We start from the raw sequence: 20321 nt of genomic DNA on the forward strand, positions 1-20321 counted from the left end.
CAGGGCAGAGATGAATCCGTTGGCTCTGCTGTGTAATTACTCCCTATCCACACAATGGCCGTGCCTCAAGAAAGGGATCCCGATTGTCATTGGAGCTGGATGTAATTCCAGACAGGGGGAATACTTGCAAATGTCAAAACATTCCAATGTGACAATTAAAACCATGCATTTTGAACAGGCTCCAGTGCTTGGGCAGGGAGCACTGGGCTTGTTTGGAAGCATTAGGGAACAGCCCTGAAGGAAGGGGGGAAGTTGAATGGAGGGCAGAACCTGAGCATGACATTCCCTGCCTGAGCAGCATTCCCAGGTTGACCTGGGCTCTTCCCAAAGGATCCAAAAGCTGCCTGTTTGCTTCCAGCCTGAACTGAAAAGCTTGGGGTTTTGGAGCTTATTCCTTGCAGTTCATCTGTTGAACTGTGGATCCCATTGTTATGTACATGGGCTGAAGGAAAACAAGGATTTCTTCCCAGATGGGGATGGGGAAATGGTCACATTCCTGTCTGTGCTCCAGTGAATAAGAAAAGGTTACTTCTGGGTCTGAGGGATGCAGAACAGGCCCCTTGGAGCCCTGTGCTTCCCTCTGCTTCCCTGCCCCATTGCTGCTCGCTGGGAGTTAATGTTCAACAGGGCCCTGGAGGAGGCTGGGGATGAAATGCAGGAGGTCACAACCAGGGACACTGTAGGTGCTATAGGTGCCTATGGGCTGCCACTGCTCCCTGCCTCAGTTTCCCCACCTGGGCATCAGCTCTGGCCCTTTGCAGAGAGGAGCATCCTTGCTCCCTGCTGCCCCAAGGTGTGAGCACAGGGACATGGGGGGATGTCACCATCCTCCTGGCACAGCTCTGGGGGAGCCTCACGTGTCCCCTGCTCCCCATAGGGTGTCCAAAGGGTGTCCTGCTCCCCACAGCACCCACAGGCAAGGGCTGGAAGGGTTCTGCAGGAGGGGTTGGTCCATGGGCCCCGCATTGAGCCCTACCAGGATGTCTGCCCATGTGAAGCCCACATGAAGCCTCCTGCACCCCATAACCCCCTCTTCCTCCCACTAAACTGCACCCAGTTGGCATTGCAGGGGACTTGGCTTTGCAGGGTGAGGGCAGTGAGTTCAGAGCAGCCCTTCCCTGATGATGCTTGGTTCCCTTTTCAGCCTAAAGAGGAATTGTAGGGCAGTGGGAAGTGATGGTTTGGCTTCTGCCACCCACCCCAGCCAAGGGAGAGGCTTGCTTTCTGCTTTCTATGGGCAGCCCTGAGCAGAGGTACCAGAGTCATTGTCTCCTATCTGCTCATCTCTGGAGGTCAGTGGTTAATGGTGTTTTGGGGAACAAATGTGAGAGAAACAGGAGAATTGTGCAAGCTGAGTGACGTAAAGTGCTCTTTGTGCAATGCAGCCTGGCTCACCCAGCGAAGGAAGGGGTTGGATGGGCCTTGCTATTCCCCATCCCTGTCTCCCCCCCCAAGTGTTTCAGTGTGCTGGCATCATGCAAAAGACCCCTCGTACCAGCCCTGTTCCAAGATCCTGTGGGCTTTATGGAGCTGGAATGTGATGGGCAGCATCTAAATGTATCGAGGGAGGGGATCCTGCCCCTCTGCTCTCATGTGTGCAGTGCTGGGGTCCCCAGCATAAGGACATGGAGCTGTTGGAGGCCATGAGGATGCTCAGGGGCTGGAGCAGCTCCCGTATGGAGTCAGGCTGGGAGCATTGGGGCTGGAGAAGAGGAGCTGTGAGGAGACCTCAGAGCAGCTCCCATTGTCTGAAGGGGCTACAAGGATGCTGCACAGGGGCTCTGCATCAGCCCCACATCCAGCTGCAGCACTGGCCTTGCCCTCCATGCAGGCAGCAAGGCAAGCGCAGTGGGACACCGGGAAAGCCGGAGCAAAGCCCTGGGATGTGTCCCTGCCTCCGGAGCCAGGCTGCGGATCGGCTTTTCCGGCTGGCATCCTGCCGAGCCATTCAAAGGCTGGTCTTGTTCCATGGCTGAAGAAGGGCTCCTTTCACAGCACGGCCTTTCCTAGACAGAGCGCTTCCCTTCCCCTGGCCTCGAGCCCTTGGCCTCCCCGTGCCCTGACGTCAGGCTCCGGTGATGCTCCAGCAGCTCCTCCGTGCTCCCAGGGCCATGTAAATGGTGGTAGGAAGTGAGGGGTGACCATGGATGGAGCCTGGAGTGGGGTTCGCACCTTCATCCGAGCAGGGGTGTCAGCCCTGGGGACCAGGAAATAGCCCTGATGGATGCGGTGAGCTTGGTTGTGATGGGAGAGGAAAAGGCCTTTTATTGGATGGATGGATGGATGGATGGATGGATGGATGGATGGATGGATGGATGATAGATAGATAGGTAGATAGATAGATGATTGATAGATGATAGATAGATAGATAGATAGATAGATAGATAGATAGATAGATGATAGATAGATTTACATAGTTATATGAGCTGGATCAGGCTCTGCTCCCAAGGAACAAGGGATGGGACAAGAGGAACCGGCCTCAAGCTGCACCAGGGCAGGTTTAGATGGAGCTGAGGAACAATTCCTTGCCCAGAGGATGTTCAGGCATTGGAACAGGCTGCCCAGGGCAGGGCTGCAGGCACCGGCCCTGCAAGGGTTCACCCCCCTCAGTGCCATGGGTTAGTGGTGGCCTTGGCAGGGCTGGGAATGGTTGGACTGGATGCTCTTAGTCTTTTCCAAGGTTGAATCCATGATCCTGTGATTCTCCTGTTTGTTTTGCTGTTTGCCTTGGCTCTGAGCAGTTTGCAGCATGCACACCATGGACCTCATCCCTGCATCCCTGCAGACCTCCGGACACTCCTCTCCAGTGCATCCCCCCCAAAGGGAGGAATGGCTCCCATCACCTTTCCTATGACAGGGGACCCATCCCACCCCTGGCAGGGGCTGCCCAAGGGGAAGCTGGGGCACCCATTGCCAAGGGCATTATCCTGGGGCCGCTGTTGTGAAAGGCATCAGCATCGCAGCCAGGAAACCCTTGCGACACTACCCCAGAACAGAAACCATCCCAGGAAACCCATCCCCTTCTCCCTGCCCGAATCCCCCTTCTTGCATCAGCTGCTCTGCTGTGTCCTCAGCTCCAGGGGCTGTTGGAACACCCTGTGTCCGGGTGTTGCTCCAGCCGGTCCCATCCGCAGCCACTGCATTCCCAGCTCTTCCCGACTGTTCCTGCTCCCATCCTTTGCTCCTTGCACTCGAAATTTTCCAGGCTTGGCCCCATCCCAGCCCCGGGTTTGTTTTGCAGCAGAGCAGAATCAGTTCAGTGTTGTGGAGCGTGAGCAAAGTACGGAGCTCCCGGCTCTTCCCAATGGAATGTTTGCCTTTCATCTGCCTTCACACCACTGCCCTGGCAGGTACAGCCAGGAAGAGAGCGCTGTGCCCCTTGGCCCCAGGGCTTCTGGCCCTATTTGGGCCATAAAGGGGGTTTTGGGGCTCCATCCATAAGGGGGCTGAGCAGGATGGCATCTATCAGCCATGGAGGGGACCCTCTTGGTGTCCTCAGCGCATCCTTTCTGCCCTGAGGTTCCCACACAGCTTCTCCAGGCTGAACAGCCCCAATGTCCAGAGTGTTTTAGTGGTTTTCAGGGTGTTTAAGTGGTTTTCAAGTTATTTCAGTGTTTTTTGGGATATTTTAGTGGTTTTCAGGGCATTTAAGTGTTCTTCATAGTATTTAAGGGGTTATCATAGTATTTAAGTGTTTTTCAAGGTATTTAAGTATTTTTCAGGGTATTTAAGTGTTTTTCAGGGTATTCTAGTGTTTTTCATAGTATTTAAGAGTTTTTCAAGGTATTTCAGTGTTTTTCAAGGTATTTCAGTGTTTTTCAGGGTATTTAAGTGTTTTCTCATAGAATTTTAGTGTTTTTCAGGGTATTTAGGTATTTCTCAGGCCATCTGAGTGTTCTGGGCTCAGAGCAGTGCTCCAGGCTGCAGAGGCATCAGCTCTGCAGCCCCTGTTTGCACGGCCCAAGCTCAATCTAAAGCTGCTCCTCCCATTTCATCCCGCATGGGAAAGGCCGATGTGAGATGCTGCAAGATCTCGGAGCATCTCCAAGGCGCTTGGGAACATCCGATCCCTGCAGGGTCTGTCCCTGCTTCCCAGAGGAGGAGAGAACGCCTGGACCTGTTCTACCTGTGTGCGATATCCCTGGGCAGGTACATTCCTGCCATTCCTGATGGGCTGAGTCACCTCCAGCCTCGCTCCTTCACCTCCATCTCCGTCATTCCCATAGGAGGTGGGGTCACTCCTTGCACTGAGGCTCCCAATGGGATCCCGCATTCCCAAAGGGAAGCCGCAGCCGCTCCGCTTGTGCCGATGCTATCCCAAAGGCTGGCTCCGGAGCGGGGCTGGATGGAGCTGGATGCCCCGGAGGTCGCTGCGTGGGGACACGGGGCTGCGGGTGCTGAGTCAGCGCTGCCGGCGGCCACAAGGCACAATGCAAATGATGGCTCAACAGGCAGAACAAGGGCAGTGCAAGCATGGGCTGTGCATTGTGACCTGCCTGTGCTCACTGATGGATTCATGGATCAGGCACTGAGGGCCTCTGTTCAGCCGCCGCCTGCTTTCCAGCTGCGCTTGGGTGCTTATTCCCATTGAGGTTCCTTTGCTCTGCTCGGGGAGGAAGGAAGGGAATGCATGGCAAAGCTTCCCAAGCTGGAATACCTCAGATAGAGGTCATGGACAGCTTCTTTGGTGCATCCCGTTTGTGTTGGGGGGTATCCAGAGCCCCTTTTCCCAGTGTCCTGCACAGATCTGGGGGGATGCAGCCCAGAAGGCTGATGGTGTCTTGGGATGCATCCAAAGGAGTGTGGCCACCAGGGCAGGGAGGGGATCCTGCCCCTCTGCTGTGCTCTGGGGAGACCCCACTTGCAGCCCTGTGTGCAGTGCTGGGGTCCCCAGCATAAGGACATGGATCTGTAGGAGCCATGGAGGCCATGAGGATGCTCAGGGGCTTGAGCAGCTCTGCTATGAGGGTTTTCCAGCCTGGAGAAGAGCTGTGGTTCTGGGCACCCTGCTCTAGTGCAAGATGTCCCTGCCTATAGCAGCAAGGGCTGGATCTGGATGAGCTTCCCTTCCAAACCATTCCATAAGAAGCCCCCCAACACCCTCCTGCCCTTCCCATCTCTGTGCATCCCCCTTGGCCGTGGTTTCCCATTGCCAAACCCTCGGAGGGACCCCACAGAGGAGGAAAACCGGAGCTGGTTGTATCTTGGGATGCATCCAAAGGCTCCCGGCCTCGGGATTTTAAGGGCACAGCCCGACGTGCAGCCACTCGAGTGCTCGCTGCCTTTGTGGCCACCACAGCTCAATGCCCCTTGTGTTTGCTTGCCCACTGCGGCACGGAGGAACGCGGCTCCTTGTGACCACAGTGGCTTATGGAGAGCTGGGAAAGCCACAGCAGCCACAGCACCTCGCACAGGGACCTGTCGGGACCAGCACCGGCCATGGGGCATCAACCTTCGGTGCTCCCAAGGAGAATTCCTGCTTGGAGCACGCTTATCCCCCCTCTCTGCTGGATAAAGATCAATACCTGTGTATGTATATAACATAATCCCGTGCTAACCGGCCCACTGTTGACTTTAGCCTGAGAGGTGCCAGCCTGGAACCAGCTGCGTTGCTGCAGCCAACAAAGCCCTTTTTAGTGGCTTGAACCGGGGTGCCCGTAGGTCACAAAATCCCTTATTTATAGAGGCTTTGTGCAAAGCAAGGCCATAAACAGAAAGGGGGGAGCTAAAGAAAATGTCTGGGAAGGAACAAAACCCCAAGAAGTTATTTAGGAAAAGGAGGAAAAACACCAAAAAAAAACCCAAAACCTGGGATAAAATGTACGTTCCCAAGGGGAAAATCCCGGCTATGAAAGGGCCCTTTAACCAGCAGCAAAACAGAACCGGTGGCTGTAAGATAAAGCCAGGAAAAAAACATACCTCTTCCACTAAGGCCCCATTTGGAGCAGGGTTGGGAGACGTCAGAGGCGCTTCCCAACCGGCAGCAGCATCGGGAATGGGTTGGATCCCCCCCCTACATGCACATTCCAGGTCGGAATGAGGGGTTAGGGGAGCACCCAGTGATTGGAGCATCGCAGGTTGGGATGCTCAAGCCGCAATCAGTGCCTGGCTTTAGGGATAACGTTGACTATATCCCTATGCCATGCATGAAGCGAATGGGGTGGGACACAGCGATACCCCCCCCAACCCTCCCCAGCCTGATTGATGTCTGTGCTCAACGGAGAAGCCAAAAACATCCCAACAGCCACAATCTGGGTTTGTGTGAGCCCTCGGGCTGATGTTTTCCCTTTGCCTCATTTTTCACCTCCACAATCCAACATAAACAGGCTTTTATGCCGGACACCAGCACACAGCCCCCTTGTTACACGCTGCTTCGGGGCAGGATATGGATGGGGAAGGGTTTTTCCCCTTCTTTTTATCGCCACGTCAGAGGGTTTTCAACAGAGATTAAAGGGATCTCTGTGACCAGAGGGACGAGCTGGTGGAGCCATGGCTGCGGATGGTGGCGTTGAGCAGCATCCAGCACAGGTCCTGGGGCTCCTGTTTGCACCAGTAGAGCACAAAGAGGGTTTTGCAGTGGGGGATCACCTAAACCAGCCCCTAAATCTGTGCTTTGGATGGGTTTTCCTGCAGGCCTCTGCAGTGGGGGGGTCCAAATATCACCCTCCAGCCCCAAAACCTGCCCACAAGCAGGGAGATGGGGGATGAAATGCAAAAGGAAAGCTTCAAAACTAAAGGAATACTAAAGGAATACTAAGGGATACTAAAGGAATAGCAGAACCAGCCTCCCCACAGGGGGTGATTACCTTTGCCCTATGTTAATCCATTTGCCAGGGCAGGATTCAGTTTGCTGCCTGTTATTCTCTGGATGTGACAAGATTTGCCCCCAGTTTCACATCATTTTGGGGGGGGAATAACCCCTTTAATGTCCAAACCCAGAATAAGCAGCTGATAAAGAGCAATTCAAAAAGGAGAACTAAAACCAACCTGCAGAGATTGAAGGTCCCTTCCCACTCAAACTAGTCTGGGATTCTATGATATCAATGGGTATTGGGGATGCTGGTGGGCATCAGGGATGCGGGTGGGCATCAGGGATGCTGGTGGGTATCAGGGATGCGGGTGGGTATCAGAGATGCTGGTTGGGTATCAGGGATGCTGGTGGGCATCAGGGATGTGGGTGGGCATCAGGGATGCTGGTTGGGTATCAGGGATGCTGGTGGGTATCAGGGATGCGGGTGGGTGTCAGGGATGCTGGTGGGTTCTGATGGGTGCAAGCTTCTTACTTGGTTTTCTCTGCTCAACTACAACACATTCCCTTGAGGAATTGCTCCTGCTTTTCCAAGGCAGGTTAGGAATGAAAACTAAAAGATCAATAAACTCACTTATTTCCTTTTAACCAATCTTGTGTCATACACCCCCAAAACCAGGCTTTTTTGCCCCATTAACTGCTTCTTGCCGCGCATCCTCATGCCGGGAGGAAAGAGCCACCTCTTGGATCAGTTCACCCCTGACTTCCCAGCTTGGCTTTCTAGGATCTGGAGAGCATCCCCGGATTCCTTTGGGCTTAGTGCTGTGCCTTGCTCCTGCCTGCCCTGCCTGCAGCACACTCCTCCCTGCCAGCTCCACTGCCACCATTCCAGTTCTTGTGCTTCCACCAAGTGATTCACACCGGGAGTGGGAGGAATATTGCACAGGAGGAAGCCTCTATTTACAAATAAATATCCCGGTTATCAGGGCAGGGAAGGGAGGGGGAAGCAGGAGCCGAGGGAACAACACAACCTTGCCTGCTCCGGGGTCGTCTCCCAGCTTGTTTTCCCTTTGGATGGCTGGAAAGTGACTCACTGGTGCTGGCAGAAGGGATTGGTGGCCCTTTTGTGGGGATAATAGGAAGCTTTGCCCATCTCCGCAGCCACCTTAGGAGAGGTGATGGAGTTTGTTCTTCCCCCAGTGACTCTGTACCATAGATGGGTGCAAGGGTTGGGGTGGGAAGGCCAAGCCCCGAAGGGTGGGAGCGCTGTGGTCAAACACTTCCACATGGATGGGAGCTGGAACACTTGGGATCTGGGGTGAAACTCGGTGCTGGGGATACGGGGATCGGCAGCGTTGGGAACAAACAGCTCCCAGCCCCTTCAAAGAGCTGCTTTCAAGTGCTAAGGGGAGATGCTATCACCTGGGAACACCGGGAAGGCTCAAACCGCAGGGCTGGGAGCAGCTCCCGCAGGGATCTGACTTAGCACCGGCAGAGCTGCGGGGGGTCCATGCACCGTGGAGGGGGGGTCCATGGGGTCCTCTGTTTAGGATGCTCCTAATGTGTCTGTCCATGGGGAATGACCCTCCAAGCGCGATGCATTACAGCGCTTTGGCCATGACCATGGTGTTGGTCCCCATCACCCCACCGGGATGTGCTGCCCCCTCCATCCCCATGCAACGTTCCCGACGGGAACCTATGGATGACGAAGGCCGGACTCAGTGGGGTGGGAGGCGAGGAAGGGGAGTGGGAAGTGGGTCAGAAGAAGGAATGTGCCTGTGGTCCATGAGACAATCGGTGCCCGGGGATGCTCCGAGGGGCTGCCGTGAACCCCAGCCGGGATGGACCGAGGGTGATGGGACCGGTATGGACCAGCGGAAGGAGCCCTTGTCCCCGGCAGGGGTTTAAGGTCCCTTTAACCCCCCCCAGGCCGTTCCCTATGCGGACACTTTCGGGATGGGAGGGGGGACACACAACGCAAGAACCGAGCCCCATGGAGGGGGGGGGGGACCGGGGGTGGCTCCGCCCCGGGGCCGCAGTGGCTGGCGGCGAAGTCCTCGCCCATTTCCGCCGGTGCGGAGCCCGGCCCCTCGCCCCGCCGCGCTGCTGGGCACCGCCACCGGCCCCGCACCGGCCCCGGGCCTCGCTGCGGGCCTCGGCTCCCGGACGCACCGACAGCATGGCCGGAGAGGCGGCGGCCGCGCTGGCCGTGGGTAGGTGCGGGAATGGAGGGGGGGAGAGGAACCGGTAGCCCCGTACCCCGGTACCCCCGTAACCCGGTACCCCCCGTACCCCGGTACCGCCGTACCCCGAGCGCCCACCGGCGGCTCAAGGCAGGGGTCGAGCCGCCCCCAGCCCCGTTTGGGACGGGACTGAAGGAGGGGGGTGATTGGGGCTGCGCTCCCCAAAACTTTCCCATCCCGCCGCAGCATCCCTATGGAGGGGTGGGACGGGAAGGTGGTGATGGGGCCACGCAGGGAATCCGTCGCTTTAATCCTCCCGAGTCTGGCTGCGGTCCCGGCCGGAGTTCGTTGCCGAACCGCTCCTCGCCTTCGCCCCGACGGGGCAAGGAGCCCTCCGGTCCCGTCCGCTTGGCTTAGGGCAGAGGCAATGCCCGGCGGCTGCCGGTGGAGCGGAGGGGACGTTGTTTGCGTGCGTGCGGACCCGGGGGATGCTGCGATGGGGACGGATCCAGACACGCTCCCCAGCCTGGAGATGGGGTCGGTGCGGAGAGCACGGACTGGGATCTGTGTGTGTGTGATGGGAAGGTGGCAGCGCTCGCTGCGCTGTGCTTGGGGTTTTCCTGTTGTCCCAATGGAGCGTGGAGCATTCCCAGCCCTGTGGGGGCCGAGGCAGCGCAGGGAGAGGCTCTTTGATGGGGTCGGGAAAGCGCCCGGTTTTGGCCCCCCCTCCAGCCCTTCTCCCTTCAGCGCTGCCGCTTTGGCTCTGGACCCGAGTGCCTCCTGCATCCGCTCCTCTGGGATGGCTCCGTCCCGAGCATCCCTCCCCGCAGGGACCGGTTGTGCCATCAGCCCTATCCCTCCTCCAGAGGGTCCCATCAGCTCACCCTGGGGATGCCAACGTCCCCTCTGCTCCCTGCCCGTGTGGCTTCGGACCTCTCCAACCCATTTTAGGGGCTGGGCTGTGGATTTCCCACCTCAATCCCGCATCCAGATGGCTGCTCCCGGCCTCCAGGCTGGGATGGGTCCAAGCCACCCCAGATGCTGCGCAGGGAGAGGAGCCCTTTATAAACCACATCAAACCAGAAGCTCGGAGCATCCGCTTAAAGCACGAGGGAAAAGGGGAACCTCCTCGTCCGTTCACCTGACGGCTGCCAAGGGCTGGTCTGTGAAGCCAAGAGGAAAAGCAGAGCCAAGGGGATGAGAAGGGAAAACCTGGAGCAGGGAACAGACCCCAGCAATAACAGGGAGCTCCTCATGAAGAACAAGGGGTGAGGCTGAGCCCTTCACTGGTGCCTGGTGGTTAATGTGCTGGGGATGGAGCCGTGTTTGCCCATCACAAGTTGGGTGAGTTCAGGGGGACTTTGCTGGCGTAAGGGGGTGGCAAAGAGACCTTCCCAAAGCAGGGGGAACAGGGGATGGATGGGGATGGGGTTGGGAGCAGTGGCTTGGCCGAGCACGGACTTTGGGATAAAACCAGAGCAAGGTTTAGGATGAGAGAAACTGGAGCATGGGGCTGGAATGGGATAGATGATAAACAAGTGGATGGACACAGCCCTGCGGCTGTGAATCCCAGTTGGGCCAGTCACAAAGGTGCGGATGCTCCGTGTCTCCATAGCGTGCCCAGTGTCCCCTTTTGGGAGCCCTTGGAGATGGAAGAGCACCAGTGCTATACCTGCAAGCAGAGGGAGGTTGGGAAGAGGCACCTCTGGAGCTGAGCAGGGTCCCGGCAGGAGGACGGAGAAGCTGGAATGCCAGAGGGGGTGATAGAGCCGCCCAGTGACACAGGGATGAGCCATTTCCCACGTAAGGAGATGCAATAGGAGCATCTTCCAGCCACGAGCTGCTGGTGGCAGCACAAAAAGGAAGGAAAACCAGGAAGAAATGGGATATTTCTGATTCAATTCCCATGGGATGAAAATGCCCAAGGGCTGCGGTGGTGTGGGGAAAGGAGCAGTGGGGACCGATGGGGAGCAGCCGAAACAAGGGATGCTGCTGTGATAACGGAGCTGCTGGTTGATGCTGAGCCTGGCTGGATGTGAACCCTAAGGGCTGGTTCATGCTGGTTCATCTCACTGACACCTTTCTGCATGATTTCATTAACTCCATGGTGGAAACTGGGTCAAACCCAGCGAAGGGACTCTTGGATTCATCCGGATTCACCAACCCTATGGAAGCTTTGGGGGTCCCCAATCCCCTCCGTGCCCCCACAAAGGGATGGCTCAGGGGGGGCTGTTCTGAGCCTGCCTGGATCTGCAGCCCCTTGAGGTTGGGGTGTGTGGGCATTCCTGCCTGCAAAGGGATTCCCTGCCTGCACTTCCAGCCCAGGCAGCATTTAGGGGCTGATAGAGTGGTTGCATCAAGGCTGGATCCGGTCCCACTCTGCGGATGCGGGCAGGAGGAGCTATGCAGGCGATGCTGTTAGATGGGAGAGCACATGGCCAGGCTGGTTTCAGGCTCTGTTCTGGCTATAGAGCACTCTCACAGGCACCATTGCATTCTCTTTTTACCAAAACCCATAAATATTGGGGTGATTTTGGGTTAGAACCCCCCAAACCATTGACCAGGCTCAGCACAGGGACGTGGTCCAACTGACCCCATCTCTCTGTCCTCTCCTTAGGTGTGCTGCTCGCTGCATGCCATGCGCTGGAGAACACCACAGCAGACCGGAGTGGTGAGTTTGCCAATGGGATGGAGCCGGTGTGATCCCAATGGGATTTATGGACCAGCCGGGAACAGGCAGCAAAGTGCGGGTGTGGGTAAAGCATCCTCATGCCATGCATGTGCTGGATCAGCCGGATGGATGCTCCTGCATCCCATCCACCTCCCTTGGAGATAAGAGGTCTCCAGGTGGAATCCTGGCCCTGTGGGTGCTTTATCCCTAAGGGAAAACAGGGAAGCAGGGCTCTGCAGTGGGTATTCCCCATGCTCCGTGGTCCCATTAACCGTGGCTCCCACAGGGAAGCTGCCGGTGCCTGACGCCGGCTCCCGGCGGCACCGAGCCGGTCGCATCCCATAATGCGCCTCATTCATAAAAGCAGCACAATGGGCAGCAGCAGCCAAGAGCCTTTTGCTTCCCCCTGCCCTGCCCAGTGTGGGGGTTTGCCATCCATTGGGATGTGAGGCTCTGGAAAGGGCTGTTTGTAGGCAAGGGATGGAAAAACCTCCTTTTGGGGCTGGAAAATGGGATGGTTCAATGGCATCAGTTGGGAAGCATTAAAGGAAATGGTGTTCCTGCAGTGCCGGGAGGCTTCGGAGCAAAACCCTATGGTGGGGCAGGCACTGCTCAGCCCCTTTCCCAATGGATTCGTGCCCAATGACAGGGGCTAGAGGAAAGGGGCTGCTCCAAGAGGTGCAGCACCAGTTTGGGATCACCTCATGGATGGGGATAGGGTCCATGCAGGCAGCAGCATGGGGCTAAGGGAGGATGAAGCAGCTGCAATGTGGTTGGCAGCTGTGAGTGCTCCAAGGCTTAATGCAAGCCAGGACACCCGGAGCCAGCCCTGGATCCCGGGATGCACTGCCCTGTGCTGATGCTGTCCCTGTCGGTGCTCCAAAGCCAGGGCATAGCCACCACTACTGAGGCTGGGTGCGATGGTGGGCACTGGCAGCAGAGATGTGCAAAGCTATGTTTATGGCTTGGCTTTTGGGGTTAAAACCCCAGAAAGGGTCATTTTCATGGGGTTAGTCAGGAGTCAGGGCATTCCTGGGATAAAGCAATCCCTAAGGATGGAAGTGTTGGGGTTTTCTGCACCAAGGTGTGGATTTCAGCAGCGATGCAACACAGCAGCAATTCCCATCACGGAGCCCAAATCCCAGCTCCTGGCCCCACAAGGATGCTGCCAGCACCTCCAAACCTCCTCTCTCCCCACTATCAGAGACAGGGACATCGGGAAGCATCCCTGTCTGAGCCGACCCCGCTCCGTCTTCCCTTGCTTCACCTCCTGGAAGACCCGGAAGCATTCGGCAGACGTGGGTTTAATTACCCCAGCCTGCCATAAATTCACAGCAACAGGAACTTGAGGTGGCTTTGAAACGACAGCAATCGGATGTGCTTTATATCCAGGCTAATCCGAAAGCAGGATATTTGTTTTCCGTCTCTGCTGCGGAGGATAATTCAAACCAGCGCGGGATATAATGGGAAACAGCATCCCAAAGCCACCGGTCCGGAGCTGCAGCCGGCTCTGGTGTGATTTAACTCTCTCCTCCTCTGGTTTAAGCTTTAAGCTCTTTAGGAAATTCCTTTAGTTCCAGCCAGGCTTAGTTTCAGTCCTGCTTTAAGGAGGAGCCATCTGAGCTCCTTCGGGTGGTCCTGGCCAGGATGCAGCCGCTGGACCGCATCCCACATCGCATCCCTAAAATAAGCCCATCCAGCCCTAAACTAGAGCTGGGAATCCCTGGGAATGCCCCAAAATGCCATTTCCCCCTCCTTGTTTTTGCTCCCAGCTCCTGGCCCACCAGTGGCAGCAGCAGTGAGGTCCCACTTCAACGACTGTCCCGACTCCCACAGCCAGTTCTGCTTCCATGGGACCTGCCGGTTCCTGGTCCAGGAGGACAAGCCGGCGTGCGTGTAAGTGCTGGGATTACACTCCCACAATCCAAACCCAAACGGGTTCCTTTGTGTCTTCCCTTTGGGAAACCCCTAAAACTGGGGTTGAGCATGGATTTGCCAGGCTCTGATTGATGCTGCGGTCCTGGGGATGATGCTGATGCTCTTCCATCGGTGCAGGTGCCACTCGGGGTACGTGGGGACGCGGTGCGAGCACGCCGACCTCCTGGCCGTGGTGGCTGCCAACCAGAAGAAGCAGACCATCACCGCCTTGGTGGTGGTGTCAGTGGTGGCCTCGGCGCTGCTCATCGGGGTCTGCGTGCTCATACAGTAAGTATGGGGACTTATATCCGTCTATCCGTTTATCCATTCATCCATCCATCCACCCACCCATCCATCCCTCCCTCCATCTATCCATTTATCCATCCATCCATTCATCCATCCATCCATTCATCCATCCACCCACCCATCCATCCCTCCCTCCATCTATCCATCTATATCCATTTATCCATCCATACATCCCTCCATCCCTCCCTCCATGCATCCCTTCCTCTATCTATCCATCCATCCATCCCTCCCTCTATTTATCCATCCCTCCATCCATCCATCCATTTATCCCTCCCTATATATGGGGATATACATGGGGACTTATGCACGCTGGGGACCTCAGGAAGGGTGAGCTCAGCACCTTTCCCAGCCCATTCCAGGGCAGGATGCTGGGATGCAGGCACTGAGCATCCTCTTCTTGCTCCCTTGTAGCTGCTGCCGGCTGCGGAAGCCCTGCCAATGGTGCCGGGCGCCCGGGGGAGGCCAGGAGAAGCCGGGTGGGCTCCTGAAAGGGGGAACCTCGTGTTGCCATACGGAGATGGGTACGGGGACCGCAGGGCACCACGCTGGGACACCGGCTGCCAGTGTGTAACCGCGCTCGCCATCCCCTTGCCCGCAGGGGTCTGATGGAGCCCCTCGCCCAGGACAGCCCTCGCCGGGGACCAGCGCAGCATCAATCCTTTGGTTTTCCTCCTTTCTTGGTCGGTTGGTTGGTTTCCCCCCTATTTTTTGCCTTAATTCCCCCCTTTTCCTCACCATGCCCCGGCACAGGATGCGGGTGGCAGCACCGCAAGGATGCTGGCAGCAGCATCACCAAAGAGCCAAACCCAGCAACGCGCAGCTGGGGTTGTTCCATTGGCTTTTGGGTTTGTTTTTCCCGTTTCTCAGATTATTTGGGGTTAAATCCCTGCAGGAGGGGGCTTTATTTTTGTATAGAGACAGAACCCGTCGGCAGCCGCTCACTTTGGGGACAGAAATGAGCTTTTTATTCATAATCAAATGAACTTTAATCCTAGGAAGCCGGTGCTCTAACCTCCCGGTGCAGCCTTTAATCCTCTCCATAGTCTGTTCTGGTAACCAACCCGAAGCTTTCATGGTTCCTTTTGGTTTCGTTCTGGTTTCAAGCCCTGGTTACTCTCATGTCTTCTGTATATGTTGCACTGAAAGTTAATATTTAATGTTTTAATTTATTTTGTGTGGTTAAATTAATGTTGATTTCTATAATATGTTATTGTGATCGGCTGATCTTTTTTTTTCCCCTAATACCTGGATTAGAGTTATTTAAGTGATATAAAGGACACTTTTTTCAGAAAACACGTGTTTTTAGGGTTTTTTGGGGGGATATTTGGGAAAAGAGGTGCTGGGTGCATGGGGAGCATCCCTAGCGTGCGGAACTGGTACCCTGGTGATGGGCTTAGCGCTGCTCCCACCACACTTCCAGCCCAGACAGTGCAGCACTGATAACCTGGTGCTGGGTTCAGCCCTGTTTCCCTGTGTTTCCAGCCCAAAACATGAGGTGAGGGAGGAGGGAGGGAGGGAGGGAGGGAGGGATGGGTGGATGGATGGATGGATGGATGGATGGAGGGAGGGATGGATGGATAAATGGATGGAGCAATGGATGGAAGGAGGGAGGGATGGAAGGAGGGAGGGATAAATGGATGGATGGATAAATGGATACATGGATAGATAGAGGGAGGGATGGATAAACGGATATATGGATGGATGGATGGATAAATGAATAGATGGATAAATGGATGGATGAATAAATGGATAGAGGGAGGGATGTATGGATATATGTATGTATGGATGGATGGATGGATAACCGGACAGACGGGTGTATGGATGCCTGTATGAGGCTGACCCCGTTCCTGCCGCACACGGAGCAGGGCGGGGGGGTCTCCACCCCCCCCACCCTCCAGCGCTCCCAGTCCCGCACCAGGAGCTGCCGCTGGGGGGCGCCCCCCTCACCGCGTGCACGTGTGCGCGCTCCGTTCCTGCGCGCTCCCGACAGCGGGTACAGTGACGGGGGGGGGGGGGGGGAGGGTGGGATGCGCCGTTCCCGGTGCCCCCCCCCGGTGTCAGGGGTGTGACCGGACGCGCCGCCCGTGCCCCGCCCCCCCCAGCGCCATGGCGGAGGCGGCGCAGGCGCGCGTGCAGGCGGCGGTGGAGAGCGCGGTGCGCGAGCTCGAGCGGGAGCGCGTGCGCGGCCTGCAGGTACCGGGGGGGGGGGGGGGGGACACCGGGACCGGGAACAGCCCCCCCCGCGCGTGCCCCACGGGTGTGAGCGCGTGCGCGGACGGGGCTGAACCCCCCCCATATCGGTGCGGGCCGTGAGACCCCGGCCCCGTGCGTGCCCCATATCCTGCGCTGGGACCCCAACTCCTCCTGTGCCCCCCAACTCATCCTGTGCCCCACAACACCTTCTGTGGCCCCCAACACGTCCTGTGTCCTCTCTGCATGTGTTGTGCCCCCATACATTTCCCTGTGCCCCCCATTGTGTCTCCTGTCCCCCTCCAACACACCCTGTGCCCCCCAATTGCACACCCTGTGCCCCACACGTTGCCCTGTGGTCCCCAACATCTCCTCTGTGTCTTCTATACATGTCCCATGTGCCTCCAAGTGCATCACCTGTGCCCCCATTGCCCTGTATCCCCCATTGTACCTATGTCCCCCATTACCCCATGCCCCCCAGCATACCCTGTGCCCCCCATAGCCGTATACGTTGCCCTATACCCCTCTCACAGCCTGTGCCCCCCACATTGTATCTCCTGTGCCCCTCCAACACACCCTGTGCCCTCCATACTTGCCTTGTACCCCCCACAACACCTTCTGTCCCCTACACCTGCCCTGAACCCCCCCCAGTGCATCTCCTGTGCCCCCATTGCCCTGCACCCCCATCATACCCTGTGCCCCCCATCACACCCTGTGCACCCCATTGCTCTGCATCCCCCATCACACCCTGTGCCCCATTGCCCTACATCCCCCATCACACCCTGTGCCCCCCATCACACCCTGCACCCCCATTGCCCGGCACCCCCATATCCCCCCGAGGTATGGGGTGTCCCCCTCACCCCCCGTCCCCACAGGGCACCATGTTCCGGTGCAGCGCGCGGTGCTGTGAGGACAGCACAGCCTCCATGCAGGAGGTCCAGCGCTGCATCGAGCGCTGCCACGCGCCCCTCGCCCAGGCACAGGCCATCGTCACCGCAGAGCTCGAGAGCTTCCAGGTGAGGAGGGGAGGGGAGGGGATGGGATGGGGTGGGATAGGATGGGATGGGATGGGATGAGATAGGACAGGATGGGATGGGATGGAATGGGATGGGGTGGAATGGAATGGGATGGGATAGGATGGGATGGGATAGAATGGGATGGAATGGGATAGGATGGGATGGAATGGGATGGGATGGGCCAGGATGCACCAGTACCCACTGCCCCCCGGTACCCACTATCCCACAGGACCGCCTGAGCCGCTGCACACTGCACTGCAATGACAAGGCCAAGGATGCTCTGGACGCAGGCACAGCCGAGCCCAAGGTGCGCGGGGAGCTCGATGCCTGCCTGGCCGCATGTGGGGACGACCACGTCCGCCTGGTGCCTGCCATGGCCAAGAGGATGCAGGAGAGCCTGGGGGCCCTGCGGCACTGATGGGGACACCCCCCCCCCCCCAGGCCCTGCGGTCATTAAAGGCGAGGAGGAGCCACGGTGCTGCCCATGGGTGCTGTGGGGTTGGGGGGATGCTCGTGTGGGGTGGCCCCAGTGTGTGTGTGTGCTCTATGGGGCACAGGTGGAACAGGGCAGGGTGAGGGGTTCAGGCTGGAACAGGGGAGGGCAGGTTGGGGATAAGGGAGAATCCTGTGTCCCTGGGAGGGTGCTGAGGCGCTGGGTGCTCAGAGAAGCTGTGGCTGCCCCATCCCTGGCAGTGCTCAAGGCCAGGTTGGACACAGGGGCTTGGAGCAGCTGCTCCAGTGGAAGGGGTCCCTGTTCATGGAACTGGAGGAGCTTTAAGCTCCCTTCATCCCAATCCAGGCTGGGTGCTGTGGGGCTCTGCAGTGCTGCGGGCTGGGGAGGGGGCATTGCAGATGGGCCCCTTGGGTGTGTGCATGGTGTGGGGTGACCCCCGTGGATGTGTGGGGCAGCCCTGGCAGTGTGCAAGGCACAGGGGGTGTGTGTGCAGCGCCCAGGATGGGACCTGTGTGTGTGCACAGCATGGGGTGACCCCGCTGTACACACGTGTCCACATACTCATACAGACATGTGCACACATGGTCATGTGCACACATGCACACGTGTGTTCTCACATGGTCACATGTGCACACACTTGCACACACATGCTCACACACAGTTCACATGTTCACACATGTTCTCATGTGCTCACACATTCACACATGCACACGTTCTCACATGCACACACATGTTCACACATGCTCACACACACGTTCTCATATGCACACGTGCTCACACACATGTTCACACACGCACACACGTGCTCACACATGTTCACACGTGCACACACGTGTTCTCACATTCACACACGCACACACGTGCACCCACGGGCAGCTCGTAGCCCCATGTCTGCCGCTCCGCCGCATTCCCCCGTGTATCCGCGCTCCCCGCTCCGTACCTCTGCTATCCCGCAGCGGGGCCGCGCTGCTGCTCGCGGCAGTACGGTACTGCCCCGCGCCCGCTGATTGGCTGCCGGCGAGGCGCGAGGAGCGGCGGGAGCGGGAGGTGGGCGGGGGGACGAAGGCGGGGCTGCCATTGGCTAGCGGGGGAGCGGTGAGGGGGGCTGCGTGGTGACGTCAGGACGCAGCGTGAGGGGAGCCGGGTTTGAGGAGCCGCCATGAGCAAAGCGCATCCTCCCGAGCTGAAGAAGTGAGAGCGGGGCCGGGAATGGGACCGGGAATGGGAATGGGAATGGGAACGGGACTGGGACTGGGAACGGGAACCGGGAGGAGAAGAGGAACCGGTACGGGACGTACAAACGGGGCCCTCCCTCCGCCGGTGTCCCGGCGTGCACCGCGGCCGCGCCGGTGTCATGGCGGCGGGGACGGGGTGCGGTGATGGCGGTGTTCCCCTCCGCTCACCGGCCGCCGTTCATCCCGTTGCAGGTTCATGGACAAGAAGCTGTCATGTGAGTCCCGGAGCTGCTCCCGGCCCCGAGCCGTCCTTGCCGCGGGTGTCGGAGGGGTAAAGGGGCTGCGCGGCCGCGGGAGGACGGGGGGTTGGTCATGGTGCTCCCCTCATGGTGTTCCCCTCATGGTGCCCCCGTCATGGTTCGCTGTAATGGGGAGCCTGCGCTGGTGCTGCTGCTCAGCGAGCTGGAGTGGGCCCTGACTGATTTCAGCCTTCAAACCCCATTCATTCGGATCAATATTGATTTCTAATTCGGGCTCTTCTTCAAAATCCGTTCATTTGGGTCAGTATTAATTTTATATTCGCGTTCCTAAACTCTTAAAATGGTCTTTTTGCAATGTTGGATGTGGTAAAGAAAGATTCTTTTTCCCAAAAGAGTGCTCAGGCATTGGAACAGGCTGCCCAGGGCAGGGCTGCAGGCTCCTGCCCTGCAAGCATTCACACAGTGTGGAGCCGATGCCCTCAGTGCCATGGGTTAGTGGTGGCTGTGGCAGTGCTGGGAATGGTTGGACTCAATGAGCTTAAAGCCCTTTCCCAACCTGTTTGATTCCTTGGTGCTCTAAATGCCTCTGATTAACAATAGAACCTCCCTCCCTGTGGCCCCATTCCATTTCAAAGCCACACTTCTGGTGAGGAAACATGGAATACTCATATCCAGTACCCTTCCCTTCCCTGCTTGTGCTCCCAATTTCTCACAGTGAAGTTAAATGGTGGCCGACACGTCCAAGGGATCCTGCGGGGGTTTGATCCCTTCATGAATCTGGTCATTGACGAGTGCGTGGAGATGGCACCAGGCGGACAGCAGAACAACATTGGCATGGTGGTGAGTGCTGTGGGAAGGGCAGGGTCAGCCTGTGCATGGAAAACACTCTGGATTCCACCAGCATGGAATAACCTAGGAGGTTTTAGACTTCAGTCATTCAGTGTTCATTTACCAGGGAGGAGAATCCATGTGAATTTTTGGTGCAGCATCAGCTTTTTGGGGTGATGAATGGGAGGGAGGGTGCTGAGTGCGCTGCATCTCACTAGCTGCTCTGAATTTCTGCTGTTAGGTAATAAGAGGAAACAGCATCATCATGCTGGAAGCATTGGAACGAGTATAGCACCAGGGGAACCCTTGTTGTTACCAACTGTAACCAGCCCTGACCAACCTGCTCTGTTTACTCCTTGAATCTGCCATGAAGCACCCTGAGCATAAACTTATTTTTGTTTTGGTAAATAAATTTTGTAATGGTTGACATAAATTGAGTTGTACTTTAAGTTTTGGGGGGTGTAATGGGGCAGCTGAAGCCTTGTTGGCTTTTGGGATGGATGTTCACAAGTGTGAAATTGATGCTACTTTTGGTGGTCATCCCCTTCCTGTTTCAGGAACGAGCTACAACAC

General features: G+C 57.2%; 3 protein-coding genes across 4 annotated transcripts; all 3 read left to right on the forward strand.

Moving 5' to 3' along the window:
• Positions 1–8832: 8832 nt before the first annotated feature.
• TGFA (transforming growth factor alpha) lies at positions 8833–15118 on the forward strand. Of its 2 annotated transcripts, XM_034070548.1 has the most exons (5): positions 8833–8961; positions 11549–11602; positions 13375–13498; positions 13658–13807; positions 14237–15118. In XM_034070548.1, exons 1-5 carry the CDS (start codon positions 8928–8930, stop codon positions 14394–14396), a joined length of 522 nt encoding a protein of 173 aa, XP_033926439.1. In that variant the 5' UTR covers positions 8833–8927; the 3' UTR covers positions 14397–15118. The 2 variants fall into 2 exon arrangements, 1 of the variants encoding a protein (XP_033926439.1); XR_004550375.1 differs by lacking the exons at positions 8833–8961; positions 13658–13807; positions 14237–15118 and adding an exon at positions 9036–10275 and having other exon boundaries at positions 13375–13428.
• A 764-nt stretch (positions 15119–15882) lies between these two features.
• Positions 15883–17481, forward strand: FAM136A (family with sequence similarity 136 member A). Its single transcript, XM_034070496.1, has 3 exons — positions 15883–16018; positions 16891–17031; positions 17261–17481. Exons 1-3 carry the CDS (start codon positions 15932–15934, stop codon positions 17447–17449), a joined length of 417 nt encoding a protein of 138 aa, XP_033926387.1. The 5' UTR covers positions 15883–15931; the 3' UTR covers positions 17450–17481.
• A 1096-nt stretch (positions 17482–18577) lies between these two features.
• SNRPG (small nuclear ribonucleoprotein polypeptide G) lies at positions 18578–20181 on the forward strand. Its single transcript, XM_034070499.1, has 4 exons — positions 18578–18676; positions 18913–18935; positions 19636–19760; positions 19990–20181. The coding sequence occupies exons 1-4, from the start codon at positions 18645–18647 to the stop codon at positions 20038–20040; spliced, it is 231 nt and encodes a 76-aa protein (XP_033926390.1). The 5' UTR covers positions 18578–18644; the 3' UTR covers positions 20041–20181.
• The last annotated feature ends 140 nt before the right edge of the window (positions 20182–20321 follow it).

Source organism: Melopsittacus undulatus, chromosome 18 (genome assembly GCF_012275295.1).
Source record: "Melopsittacus undulatus isolate bMelUnd1 chromosome 18, bMelUnd1.mat.Z, whole genome shotgun sequence".
Taxonomy (NCBI): Eukaryota; Metazoa; Chordata; class Aves; order Psittaciformes; family Psittaculidae; genus Melopsittacus; species Melopsittacus undulatus.